Source organism: Phocoena sinus, chromosome 8 (genome assembly GCF_008692025.1).
Source record: "Phocoena sinus isolate mPhoSin1 chromosome 8, mPhoSin1.pri, whole genome shotgun sequence".
Lineage (NCBI taxonomy): Eukaryota > Metazoa > Chordata > Mammalia > Artiodactyla > Phocoenidae > Phocoena > Phocoena sinus.
The window spans coordinates 33,963,684-33,978,434 of record NC_045770.1 but is presented as its reverse complement, the minus strand read 5'-3'; the positions used below and the strand labels follow the sequence as shown (position 1 = coordinate 33,978,434).

The 14,751-nt window shown below is 34.2% G+C and overlaps 1 protein-coding gene across 1 annotated transcript in view; it reads left to right on the top strand.

Annotated features, from left to right (window-relative positions):
* CNTN5 (contactin 5) overlaps window positions 1-14,751 on the top strand; it is a 1,462,970-nt gene that overhangs the window by 1,062,189 nt on the left and 386,030 nt on the right. Inside the window, exon 8 of the mRNA XM_032640142.1 lies at window positions 7,179-7,382. Within this exon, the coding sequence (XP_032496033.1) occupies window positions 7,179-7,382 (204 nt within the window). The remainder of the gene's footprint in view (window positions 1-7,178; window positions 7,383-14,751) is intronic.

Genomic DNA, 14,751 nt, shown 5'->3' with positions numbered 1-14,751 from the left:
ACACCCTGCTGAGAAAATGCTGGTTTCTGACTTGATGAAGTTTGCAGTTCAATAAAAATAATTTAAAAACCAATTAGCAGAGCAAGAAATTTAGGTTGCATTTTGAGAAGAGTTAGCAATGACCTTTACATCTAGACACAGGGCTCTTGGGATAAAAAAAAAGTCCTCTGTAGTGTGAAACATTCCTGAAGGAAAATAAAAATAGATACTGTCACTCAGTTGGTATAATCACTTGAACTCTAAAACTTGGAATTCACTTACTTGGAGTCATTTGAGTTGTGGATCATGAGAGAATGCCAGTTTACTACTGTTTCTATTATAAATATTCTTTTCTTTATCTTTTGTTTTACTAAAGGTGTTTTGAATTATAGGCACATAAAATTTTATTTTGTCTCAGTGACATATAATTTTTAAGCAGAACTCTGTTGTTTCTGACTCTAGGTAATAAACATATGAAAATACATGTCTCAAAAACTTATAAAAAAGAATTAGTACTTTGTTTTGTTCAACCAAGATAACTGAAATTTAATGTAATAATACAGCCTGCCTTTGTATTAAGGTAATTTGATTTTTAAAACATACAAATGTCCTCTCTTGCATTCTTCACAACATCTTTTAAAGTATCTTGATTCTCCCGGTGCTAACCAAGTGTCAGACAGCTTTACTCTTTTGTAACTCTCAGGATCCTTGCTTCTGGCTATGTTTTAGAGGTGAAATTTTTGACACATGTAGAAATTAAACCCAACTGTACAAGGTTCAAGATGAATCTGAATTGTACCAAATACTACTGCAATATACTAGGTAATTTATCTTAAGCCAATAGCTATCCTTACTGAGCAGTTTCTGCATGTTGAACACTCTCACTTAAGTGGCATACATAATCCCCAGCACAATCACATCATATAGATATTACTATTCCATTTTAAAGATATTGAAATTGAGGTTCAGCAAGATTAGAATATAATAATCAAAGCAGAATAATACAATGATAAAATATAGGCTTAGAGTGAGTCAGACAAGTTGGAATTTTTCCTCTGAAAGTTATTAGCTATAATTTTCCACTGGTTCACCTGTTTGTGCCTCAGACCTTTAATGTTGAAGATGATTGTAATAATGGTAATAACTACATCAAGTTCTGTAATACCAACCTTACATGTAATATCTCATTTAACCTACAATTTCCTCTATTAAATTGCATTTTACAGATGAGTAGATTAATTTAAATAGTTTGCCCAAAGGTACCTAGGTCAGTGGATCATGCAGCCATCTCTGGAACTTTGGTCTTTGTGATTCTGAAGTCCATGGTCTTATTCACTCACAATGTTGCCTTCTAATCTCTGTGTATGTGTGTGGCTGGGATAAGTGGGAAAATGTACAAAGTGTGTGACTCATAGTAAGCTCTCAAGTTAGTTCCTTTCCCAGCTCCACCTTACATCTCCATAATATCTTAAACAGTGCTTTGCATATAAAAATGTATCACTACCTACTTGTTGATACTCTCAGTTGTCTTGATCTTAGTCCCCATCCTAAAGCCAGCAGCCAAAATAATCTTTTTATATGATCTGTTTAGTAACCTGAGCTGCCAAATCAGCTTCCTCAACAGTGTCAGTGACATGTTCAAGCAGAGGCTAAATGACTGACCACCGTGGAAGCTGTTAACCTGAGAGGGAGTTTGGATCACATTTAATTTAATGCTCCCCTCAATCTCTGTCCAATTTACCTAGTAGAATAAATCACAAAAATACTTCATAGTAACTGTAAGCAAGACTTTCTCTCTTGTCCATTTACAGCACATTCCAGATTCTTAAAACTGCCTGCATTACTTCTCAATGCCTGTTTTTAGCTCAACTACAAACATAATCTTAGATTCATATTCTAAAGGCCAAAATAAGTTCATGTAGAGCTGAGAAAATTTGCAATGAGAACATTAAAGTGAAAAATATCTACTCTTATTCTTAAATTTAGAAAGATTTATAAAAATACATGTTTAGATATTTTATTCTATTTATTTTTTCATCAAATATGTATTAAACAACCACACACCAGGCATCCAGCTGGGGTCTAAGGATATGGTGGTGAAGACAGTAGATTTAGTTTCTACGCTGCCAAGAGTACTTAATGTGGCTAATAGTGACATTTTCTATCACAATGCAGATATAAATCAACAATGTAAAAAAAATATTGCCTTCTAATTTCAGATGTATCCCCTTATGCTCAGTAGTAATGGATGATTAATAGTACAATTCTCTAAAATTTCCTTCATGATGTCCTTAATTCCCAAACTCAAAATGGTAGCTAGCCATCAGCTAAAAGTTTTATATAAACAAAATAATCATAGTACCAATTTTTAAAGCAGTACTGTTTCGGCCAGTAACTTACTAATTTCCACTATTTAAGTATCTTCATATCAATTAATTCATCAAAACAGGAGGCAAAGGAGTCATAACGGTTAATGGAATTGTAAAAACAAAAATGATTACAAAGCAATTAGTAAATATTAAAATGCTTATGACATACACTCTATTAAGCAGCATCCAGTAAAAATTAACAAAAAAATATATCAAACTACAGTACAAAACTTAAATTATTTAAAAAACAAACTAAAAAGTTACACTTGTATAATAAAGAATAAATCATAATTATAGCTATTTGACAGATATAACATTAAATCTCACATTACAGGAATAACCAAAAATGGAAAAGACCAGGGATTTTGGTAAGTACAACCCATTAGGTGACAATTTTACTATAAACCATGAAATTGAGCATATATTAAAAATAGGGAAGGTTCTGATTTTTAGGTTTTCCTTTTTATAGCTGTCAAGGATAAAGAAACTAGGTTCCCTGGGAGAGTTGCATTATTAATTGGGTGGTGAACAAATCAATTGCTACATCCATCATGTTCTCTCCAAATCTTTTGACCCAAAGCTTCTTCTGTAACAGAAGCAGAATAATGTGTGTTCCTAATAACACACATTGTTAGGAAGAAAAATGTTTATTTTCTAACTTGTAGTTATACTAAAGAATGTTGAAATGAATTTCATATGATTACTCATTGAAATTGTTTACAAAGACTTCAGAGACTGCAGTATCCAGTTTCATTCCCCTTTCTCACCCTTTTTCTTTTTTTAAATTAATGGCACTACAGTTATAAGAAATGAACATCATTGCCCATATGGTTAATACTGTTTTTATACCCTATAGATGTAGAAATATGTCATTTAAGTAATCATCTTATGTGTCAAGGGAGCAAAGGCAGGGTAATCTGCTTTGTGACACCGAATCAATTACAGCAATTGTGATGAAAGTCTGCACTGCATAAAGCCATGAAACCTAGACATTCAATTAGTACAATAGACAGAGCCAACCCAGAAACTTTCCCAAAATTTAGAAATAATAAATAAAATAAAGTTCAATATACAGCCAAGCTCACAGGAAAGAAAAAATTATCCCAGGTATCAGAAACAAAAAAGAACTAAAATCCAGGACTAAAATCCTAACTGAAATCTAGGAATACTGTTAATCCCGAGGAAATCTTGGAAGCAAGGTAGATTTGTTTACATGTCATGGTAACAGACCCTAGAGTCTAGGAGCTTAAGGATGACTATTTATGCTGGTATAAAGGACAAGTCTTTGGGTCTGCTTGAAAGGGGAAGTTAGAATAGCATGTCTGCAACAGCCAGGACCTTAATGCGCTATTCTTTCAGTGAACTTGAATGACTCTCACTGACTCAGGGAGAAAGATAAAATAATCTCCCATAAGAAACCAAAACCTTGAGGACTTCCCTGGCGGTCCAGTGGTTAAGACTCCCGCGCTTCCAATGCAGGGAAAGCAGGTTTGGTCCTTGGTCGGGGAACTAGGATCCCACATGCCGTGCGTGCAGCTAAAAAACTTAAAAAAAACAAAAACAAAACAAAAAAAAAACCTCAAGTTAATACAGCACATGCGTTTGTAGGCCAAATGTATGTTACAACACAATATAAAAATGTACTAGAGAAATTTAACATAGAAACTTTGGGGAGTACTCACTGAAGAATCGTATCAAGAACTTCTAAAACATTTTTAATTGTCTTAGCTAAACATACTATTAAAAAAGAACCTTAGAAGAATGGGAAAATCACAGTTAACCAAACAGTCTCAGTATGCTTCTGATAATGAATAATAATATTAAGATTTTAGTACTTAATATATCAGCTTACCTTAAAATATTTTTAGGCCAAGCACAATTGGTATGAAACAGTTATATGAGACTAAAGACTAGACTCCAAAGCCAATTGTGTTTTACTACTTTCCTGAATCATTTTATAATCCTCACACTCTGACATACTAAAAATATAATGAATGCTTGTTTTTATGAGAATAAAGTTTGAAAAGAATTTTAAATAAGTGCTGATAGAGAATGAAAAACCATATAGGAGAAAGTAAACAGTGATTTTAAAAGGGATTTAGCCCTGCTCAATAGATGCATTTTTGGCAGAGGTAGAAAATCCAATTCAAGTTCAGATTGTCAGCTTTTCTATTTTGTACTATTTCTACTTTTTCATTCTTCTTAGAATTATGAAATGCTTTGCTATGTAAACTTATTTTAAAAGCTAAATAAGCATTTTTGAACCCCCAAATACACACTTAACCTGTAAAATTTGAGAAAATGCCAATTTTGTGTAAATACTTTCTTCTTATTCTAAAATATTTTACAAAACATTGACTCAACAAACACTATAAGTATAACAAAAACAGGTATTTCAATTAGTGATAGTCCTTTAATGTGATTGGTTTGTTTGCTTTCTTTACTCCAAATTTCTAATAATCAAAACAAAATTGAGGTAACTCCAGTAAAACCTAACCTAAAGTAAATTGCAAAAATATAAAAATGCCTGAGTGGTGTTTGAGCAACAAATGAAACTCTCATTATAACAATTAGAAGAACTCATATATTTAAGGGAAGAAAAGAAGGAGGGAAGGAGGGAGGGAGAAGGGAGGAGGAAGAGAGGAGAGAAAGAAAGAGAGAGAGGAAGAAAAAAGAAGGCATAAAACAAGGCTTCCCAAGCCTCACTGTAGATTAGAATCACCTTTGAGCTTTATAAAAATTCAAGTAATAAGTGTTACTAAACAAATGACTCTGTGGAAACAGGGCCTTAGAATCTGCTCTTTAGCCATAACATAGGTAATTCTAATGCCTATTGAGATTTTAATGCTATTGGCCTACACATAATTCCTTCAATTTCTCGATATCTATTAACTCAATTGCAAGCTGGTTTTGATTTTCACTCATCTACTGAAACTGCTATTCAGTGATATACCACATGTCAATCCTAAGTAACATTTTCCTTTATTATATTTATAAACATTCCCATTAAGTCCTTTTGCCTTATTTGGCATTATTTAACCCCTCTTGAAATTGTTAAGGCATTGGTCTCTGTGACACTGCATTTTCTTTATTCCCCTTGAAATATTTCCAATGGTTCCTTCTCTCTTACCTTTTGAACATTTTCCTTACTTTATTTAGATGTTTGTGCTTTCCAGAAAACTATCTTCTCACTGTATCTATTCTCATCTACTTACATGATTCAGTTACACCAACATACCAACAACCCTCAACCACAGATTTCCTCTCATGGACTTCAAACACGTATTTACCAATTGCTGGAACTACTTATGTAGATTTGCCTCAAACTCAAATGTCCTGAAAGTGAACCAATGATCTTTCTCCTTAAACCAGTTTGACTTCATTTATTTTCATCATGAACATCATGTGTTATCCTCTTCCCAGTCATTCAAGGGAGATAATGAAAGTGTTCCTGGACTATTTGTCTTACTCCCTATATATTTCTTGGGCCAATATCCTTCTTCTCATTGCTATGATTAGGTTCTGATTCAGATTTCTCCAGCTCTTACCTTCGGTATGCAATATCGTCCTATTTTCCCCTCTTTCAACTTGCGCTTACTTAAATCCAACCTTTGCAGAATCACCAGAATACCATACTAATGTACATCTTTATGTCAACCCTTTGCTAGAAAACATCCAGGATAGAGCACAAGCTCCTTAATACAACATACAGACCATGTTAATTTGTGTTTAGTAATTTGGGTTAATTTCCACTTTCTCTAACCTCTTCTCCTACTACTCCCTTTCTTGGATTTTTCACTCTAATAACACAAAACTGTGGTGGCCTAAAACCTTACTCCTTGACTCATTTTTTTTTTCCTTTTCACATTTCATAATCAATCCATCAGCAATTCTGGTCAACTCCACTATCACATTTTTACTAGAACCAGTCACCTCTCATCACTTCACCACTACTGTCACTGCCACTAACTACCATTATAGTGCAAATCATTTATATATTTCATGGCTATTTTGAAAATAGCCGCTTAGACTAGGGGATATTATTCTTCCTGCTTCCCCTTCCCCTGGCCCCTGCTTTGTCCTCACGCTGTCTCATCTGTAACCAGTAGTCAGAGAGAGTTTTTAAAAATATAAATTCATGCATCTTTCTCACCCCTGCCACTCTCTTACAGGCTTTAGTTTTCTTCACGAGCACTTATTACCACTTGACAAATACTTGTTTGTGTATTCTTGTACTTTCCACTATAATGGAAGCTCTATGAGAACACAGACTTTTTTTCCACTTAGAGCATTCCTGGCCCATCAAGACCCACAACTAGTATTTGTTGAACAAATGATAAATGAATGTAGCTCAGGCATCTCTTAACTTAAGAAGTTTTTGCTGATCAACATGATGGCTTAGAGTGCCCGTCTCATTGTCTTCTTTACAGTAGAATATACATCTCCATTTCTTTATTCCACATTGTTTCATAGGTTTGGGTAAATCTTCCATTAGACCATCTTTGAGAATGCAAAACTGTCTCTCTCATCTTTTTAATTTCAGTGCTATCATAGTGCCAGGCATCTAAAATACATTCAACACACATTAGAACTGAATGAATAAGTACATGGATGAATAGATAAAGGCTGAGCATCCTTAAAAAATATTTCAGATCTTCATGTAGTCATTAAGAGCAACAGTTCTTTGAACATAAAATACAAAATGATATAGACATCTGGATCAAATACGGATGATCTTGCAACCTATCTAATTCTTAGTAAAAGCTTTGTTGTTTGAGTTTTTTAGTAAAATAATCTGTCTTTCAACAATTGAATTTTGTGTATTTTCAGAGATCGTCTATAGCTGGGTATTTAACGAGTTCCCTTCCTTTGTGGTGGAAGACAGCCGGCGATTCATTTCCCAGGAGACAGGCAACCTTTATATTTCTAAAGTCCAAACATCAGATGTTGGCAGCTATATTTGTCTGGTGAAAAACACAGTTACGAACGCTCGAGTACTTAGTCCTCCAACACCACTCACTCTCCGTAATGATGGTAAGTTCCATGGACTGGATTGAAATGGTCAGCCAACTCAAATGTGAAAAATTGAGTATAATCTGGAAAAATACTGAATCACTATGCTGTACATCTGAAAGTAATACTGTATTGTAAATCAACTGTACTTCAATACAAAAAGACCTAAAAAAAAATGTATTAGTGTTCTTCTAAGCACTTAAACCTAGCACAAATAAAATAAAATGGCATTTGGCATATTTAGAAACTCTACACTTTTAGTCTAAGATCATGCATACCTTAGAATAAAATTTTTCACATAGGAAAGTGATGATCTATAGCTAAGAAATATTAACCTTAACAATACCCTAATGTCAAAAAGGGAGAGGGATTCCAAAAAGATGAACTGTAATAAAGACTCCACAGTTCTTTTTTTGCTCTTTAGAGCCTCTATATAGCATATGTGTATGAATTGCAAGTATTTTACAGGTTCATTTGTCATCACTTTTTAATTTTAGCTAACTTCAAATTGAATATTCAGCTTTTAATACTTCATGGCATAGTTATAATTGTTATTATTACTTTTCCAATAATAGGAGCAGTTGGAACTTTAACTTTTAAGTGCATTTCAGGTAGAAATGATGATTCTATAAGTATAGGTATTGCCATCTATCCAAAGTATCTTCAAATTTAAAAACCCGATTTGTAGTTATAGACATTTACAGTTAAGCATTGCATTAAAGAAGTCAAGTACTATATTACAGTTGACATATGATATATGGCTTACTCTGTCATGCAATAAAAAAGCTATGAAGGTATTATTGAGAAGTGAGCTCGAGAATCCTGATGGACTGTGAAGCTTAAAAAATAATCTATTTCAACACTAGTCTTTTATCTGCTTAGTTTTAGAATATATACTGCAGTAATGTATAGCCAGAGTTTATATATATATATAAAACATTAGTAATAATCCTATAATCCTATCAGGTAGAGAGTACAAATGCAATATCTATTTCAGAGATGAAGAAGCCAATTTGAAAGAGATGAATGGACCTCCAAAGGTCACACTGCTAGGTAATGGCATGGAGGAATAGATGGGAAACAGGGATGAAAAATGGGAAACCAATTTAGAAGCTACTGAAACTAACCAGTCAAGAGGTGAGGAGGGACAGAATGAAAGCAGTGGTAATAGCACTGAAGGGTCGAAAACATGCCTGGGATATTAAGAAGGTAGAATTATCAGAATGTGATGATTAAACTTGAGGCTCTGGAGTAGGAGAAAGCTTTAACATAGTTCAACAAATGGATGATGATTCTTTTCATGAAAAGAGATAAGACAGATGAAAAAATAGATTGAGAAATTCATGAATGTCACAAATTCAGTTTTGGCTATGTTGAGATAAGATATCCATGGGAAATCTATGTGGAAATATGCAGTAGGCTACTGATACATATTCCTAATATGCACAAGAGAGGAGTGGGCTAGAGAAAGAGATTTAAGTGTTATCATTGTGTATTCCATCAATACAGTTAAAGCTATGATTGTGTGTATATTATGCCAACTTCAAGATTATATAAGAATGTCTATAGGGTGAAAAGAATAAAGGAAAATAGATATGCATTTAGAAAACTTACCTAGTTAATAGTTTAGAATTGAGGTGATTTTCTATAAGCCATTTTCATAAAGTTTCTGAGTATTTTCTCATTAATTCCGCAAGAATTTGAAGCATCTTTGTTGGAAAATTGTAACATTTTGCTGACTAGTTCCATTTACACCATCCATTTATGTAATAATACCATACATTCAGATAGTGCCTCAGGTTGAGTAGGCTATTCTGCCTTCTTTTCATGCACCAAACCTAAACATTACATTGACCTTCACAAGGGAGAGGAACACATATAAAGTAAGAATCCAAAAATTGACACCACCTTCACCAGTGATTTAAAAGCTCAGGACCCATGTTCAACAGTCTCTTACACTTCTTTAATTTCATGGCCCAAATGTATCACTTAACTTTACCTTATACCTTCCATAGTCAAACATTTTAAGAATAATTAGAGTACTTTGTTTGCTGCTATTTAAACTCCTTTGCCCTTCTGATTCTATTGCTCTTCCTGGGCAAACCCACTCCCATGAACTCACTATACCCTTAATTTGTGACTGCCTTGGAATCTGAAAGCTGCTAGAGAGTTACACCTGCCAGAGATTCATGATCAACAACTTCAATATTGCCACTCAATCCTAGTAAGTTTCTGTGGATGGTTAATTTGTAACTGTCCCAAAGATTATTGGAATCTTCTCTGCTTTTCTCAAACTGGACAGCCTCCCTCCTTCCCACTGCTTTACAAAAACCTATTTAAGTATCAAATTTACTTTCCTACTAATGGAATTTCAAATCTAACTATTGATACATCTTCATCCATACTGTTCTTCCCTTATGTAATTTCAGTAGAGATACTCTACTGTCCCTCCTACTATTAAAACCAATCCCTCCATCCTTGACTGCTGATTTCATTCCCACTGGCCTTTTCAGAACATCACACTGTTAGCCATTGTTTCTTATGTAACCAATACTGTGTCATTAAACTAATAAATATTTTTAGTCATGTTAATTGAATTTACTGAAGCAGTTGAAACCGTTGACTTATTTTTATTTACAAACATCTATATTTTCAAAAAATCATTATTTGTGCAGTACTATATGAAAGGTTCAATGCACACAAGTAAAATAAAACTGTTATTTTAAAGTTAACATTTAAGTTAAAAAAGAAACAGGTGGAAAACACCTGCTAAATTTCAATTACATCATTCAATGACAGTCTTATTTAAGATTTTGTGAGAGAAGTTAGAAAATTCATATTTCTTCTTTCTGTAAATTATCTGAGATTATTGTTTTCTTGGTGATTGTCTACTAATTTTTACTTTTTATCATAGTAATACACCCTTATCAAAGGAATGTAGTGAGTTATAAGTGCTGATAAGAAGGGGAAAGAAAAAGCAAACCCACACACCTCCCTTCCATCCAATCCTACTCCCTAAAGCTAACTTTTTAATTTCTCCTATTTTTCTTCATGAGTTTCTCATATAATGCTAGGAAATATCTGTGCTTCTTGTTTAATCAAGTTTAGACAATAACTCATATGATGTACATCTGCTTCTTCTATCCTCCCTCTTTATAGTTTAATATTTTTCTGTTGTTTCCTTTTTAACCTTGACAATGTGCTTAAATCTCTATTATCCTTTTAACTCTTGAAAATAATTCTTGACTTTCTATTATATAAAGTGATAGTTTTAGTCCTACTTTTTCCTTTACCTTTCCTATACTACTTTTATGTCCTTTTGTCTTCCACATTTACTCTGACATTCTCTCCTGCAAATGCAACCAAGTGTTCTAAACTTTCCCATAGACTAACTGTAAAAGCTTAAAACAAATAGATGTTAACAAGTTATTACTATATAATTATCTTTCAATACATATTGTTACAGATTTTTAAGCTATTTGTAGATATGTGTGCTCTACTAGACATGCTTTTCATAAGTGAAACTTTGAATATAACAAGAAAATAATATTGTGATACAGTTTGGATGTAATTCCTCTTAAAATTTTGCTCTATAAATACAATTCATAGTTTCAATAATAGTGTTGAAATATGAACATGAGTCATCACAATGCAAATGATAAATTAAAACATTATTGTGGTTAAGAAAGCCCACGAAATGCATATGAAAGAGAAGTGAGCTTAGGAACAAGCCTTGAGGAGTCCAAATTGCTTTGGAAAGGTTAAAAATGAAAACCCTACAAAGGATAATGAGAAGGAAAATTCAGAGAGATAATAGGAAAAACAATAGTGTAGTATCAAGGAAGCCAAGAAAAATGAGTATTTCAACAAGGAGAAGTGGGCATGCAGCTCAAGATGGTGGACTGGGTGCCTGTATTTGTCTCCTGTCTCCCTTCTGAGACACTGTAAGAAGAAATGCATGTCATCAATGAGTAGAGGAAGCATTTCATTAACAAATGAGACACTTTGATATATTTCTGGAAGAATAAGGAAGGATGTGAGTTTAAGGATTAAACAGGCAGAGTAACTAAAACCTAGAATAAAGTTTAAGGGATCTAAGAAAAGGGCTAAAAACCATGTGCCCAGTGGAAGACTGAAAAAGCTCTGAAATCACAGTTAGCTAAGGGTGGGCATAAAAAATGGGGCCAAAGGGGGACTGAAAGTATATACGTTGAACATCTGTTTCAGTGAAATATTGGAATCCATTCTCTTCCCTGTCCTTACATGCAAAAAGACCAAAGGGCTCTTAGCAACTCTTTTAACAACATGAGTGAACTTTCCCTGGAAAGCTAAAGTTCTTAATGTGAATAGTGGCACAGAATGCAAAACCTTCTCATTCTGGCACATGAGTGTCCGCAGCCTGACAGCCAGTTCTTTGTCCTCACATCAAAGCAGAGCTGACTGTCGACCCACCTCACCCAGCCACCCGCACCCTCACCTCAAAAGGGAACCAATTCTACAGAATTGGGAAACACACAGAAATGTCCAAGCCTCTCAGACTTAATGTTTATATGCAATGCTAAATTAACAATTTCTATTAAAAATTACTGAGCTTACTGAATGGTTATAGAATTTATATCAGGATAATATGCAAAAAGCAGGAAAATTTAAATTATTCTAGAAAGGCATCAATTAGACTAGAATTGTTCTTAATTCAAAAAATGTCTATATTACTATTTAATCTCTCTTCAAAAAAAAAAATTGAAGACCATGTTTATTGGAAGGACATATTCTTGAATGATTTCCCAAGTAGGTGGCTTATGTTAAACACTTAGTCTGAAAATAAAAATAGAATATGATTGTGGATGATTCCATTATTTTCATCACAGTCAGCTACAATTCCTGCTGGGTTTTACAAACCTCTCATTGCAGAGACAGGCATTATAATGGATATTTCTGCAAACTTGACAAACACCTCTGCAGGGGGTTGAATATAAAAGTTACATTTAATCTGCTGTGACCATAGAGTTAGCTATAAAAATCATTTCAGAATATTGTGTTTTTACACTTCTTTGAAAAAAGTCAGCCTTTCTAAAAATAACAGAGGTTATATACATAGGCAAATTATTTCCTTTCAAGGACAAATAAAATTTTACTTTATAGACTATTGGAAAAATGTCTTGGCTTGGATCCTCTTAAAGCAAAGCTTGAAACAAAATTCGCTTGTAGGTAGTTTATTTGAAATTTATCACAGAGAGCAGGAGTGTGGAATGGGGTGAGTTTGAGGAATGAACTTGTGAAAAGGGAGGTTGCATTATGGAGATGGCCACTTCTACAGGCAGCTGGAGCTTGGTCGCACAGGACCAGAGCCTTACGAAATGCACTCAGAATAATCTCCTTGGCAGAGATATCAATGGTCTTCCATCCCTGAGGGTGACTCCACAGGCAGTTAACTCCCGTGCATTTACAGGATGCCCTCAAGTTGCAGCTGAGTGAAACTGGTTGCACCTACACAGACCTGGTTGCAGCGGTTGTTGCAGGAGTAAAAATTCTGGCCAAGTTCATTCAAATACACAAAAGTTGTCCAAAATACAGAGCGGGGAGCTTTAGAAGATTGGAAGTACATGAGTGACGTGATCAGATTTTCCTCTGCTGGCACTGTGAAAAACTATCTTCACACATTTACAAATGTATATTGCATACCTTTATGTGTCAGATAATTCATTAAGTAGTGAGGATATAATGGAGGGCAAAACAAATGCAATAATTGTCCTTAGGTAGCTTACAATATAATACAAGGGAAGATATTACCCTAAAGACTGAGTGTAACCAAGCATCCTAGGATCTGTCTGCCCGTCCAGTGCCCCATGGAGCCAATCTCACAGGTCATTGCGTTGTAAACAAAACAAACAAATCTAGCTCCAAAACTATTATAGGTAATATAGAATTTTATAATGGTTTGGAGGGTAATGAACGTGGAGGCAGCATTCTGCAAAACAGCAAAATTTATTAAACACCTCCCTTTAACAACTTCTCTCTTTTGCCAAGTTTTTATTCCTACAACTCTATATCTCTCCCTCGACACACCTCTGCCTCTCCTTCAACACTACTGTCTTGGTCTCCCTTCAAGGTCTCACTATCTCGGTCTGATGCATGGCAGGTTCATACTTTCATTTCTGCTCTCATTAGAATTCTCAGCCCAATTCTAAAGACTTTTTTTATTTTATTTTATTTTTATTCAATAAACATTTATAATGAATTAGTACATGTGAGGCATTGTTCTAAAAACTTTACAAGTATTAAAGTGAAAAGAATGAAAACATATAGAAACAAATATGAAATAAAAGCCAAAAGAAGTTTAAATTGGTCTATGAATATCATACAAGATATTAAATGCATCTCTAGGGACAGAAAAGAACATTACATTCTGATAATAGGTTCACTTTTTCAAGGAGATAGAGCAAAGCATTTTCCCACAATTCACTGTGTACAGCACCAGGCTCCTCACTCCTCTTCTGGTCCAGATGGAATCTTCTCCTGTAAGATCTCACTCCTTCCTAAGGCAGCATTTTTTCAGACCCTTATCTAGGGCTATAGTGACTCCAAAGTGACACAGAGAGGATAATAAAAAAAAAAAAGAAAGAAAGAAAAAGAAAAGAAAGAAAAATAAAAACAGTCCTTGGGGCTCTTTGCCATCCCTGGAGTTGGATAGGGCAGGAGCGAGAAAAAGAATTGAGGAAGTAACTTGGATAATGAACGGGAATAGATTCAGAATGTATGCAGAAAGATTGACCTTTGTTAGAGAATTCATCAGTTGTCACAGTGGGGAGAAAAGTAAAAAAGACTATAGATGCAGATAACCTAATATTTGGTGGTGGGAAGTCTGATGGCATTTATTTTAAATGAACTACAGACAAAGTCATCAGCTAAGAATGTATATGTAGGCAACAGGTTTATTTTTAAACCAAGAATTGTGTCGAGGGAATTATGCACAGAATCACATACTTACATAATTTATGAATCAACCCCATTAATTCACTACTGAATAAGAAAGGTCCTAAGAGCAATAGAAGAATATAAAAAATGGTATACCTTTGAAGATTGTGGTGGATTGAATAATGACCCCAAGTTGTCCATATCCTAATTCCAGGACATTTTGAATGTTACCTTATATAGTGGAGGGATTTTTGCAGATGAGATTAAGGATCTTAATACAAGGGCACAGAAAACTAATACAAACATCAAAGAGAAATCTGAAGAAATTCAGTTTTCTTACTTATCTTTTGAAATATTCATGGCTATTCTAGCAGTGTATTGGAACTGGCTTGTTCCTGCTTACAGGAGTTGGTTGTGCATCTCTTCACATCTTGGTAGCTTGAGATCAACCATGATGGGAGTATCTACAACGTGA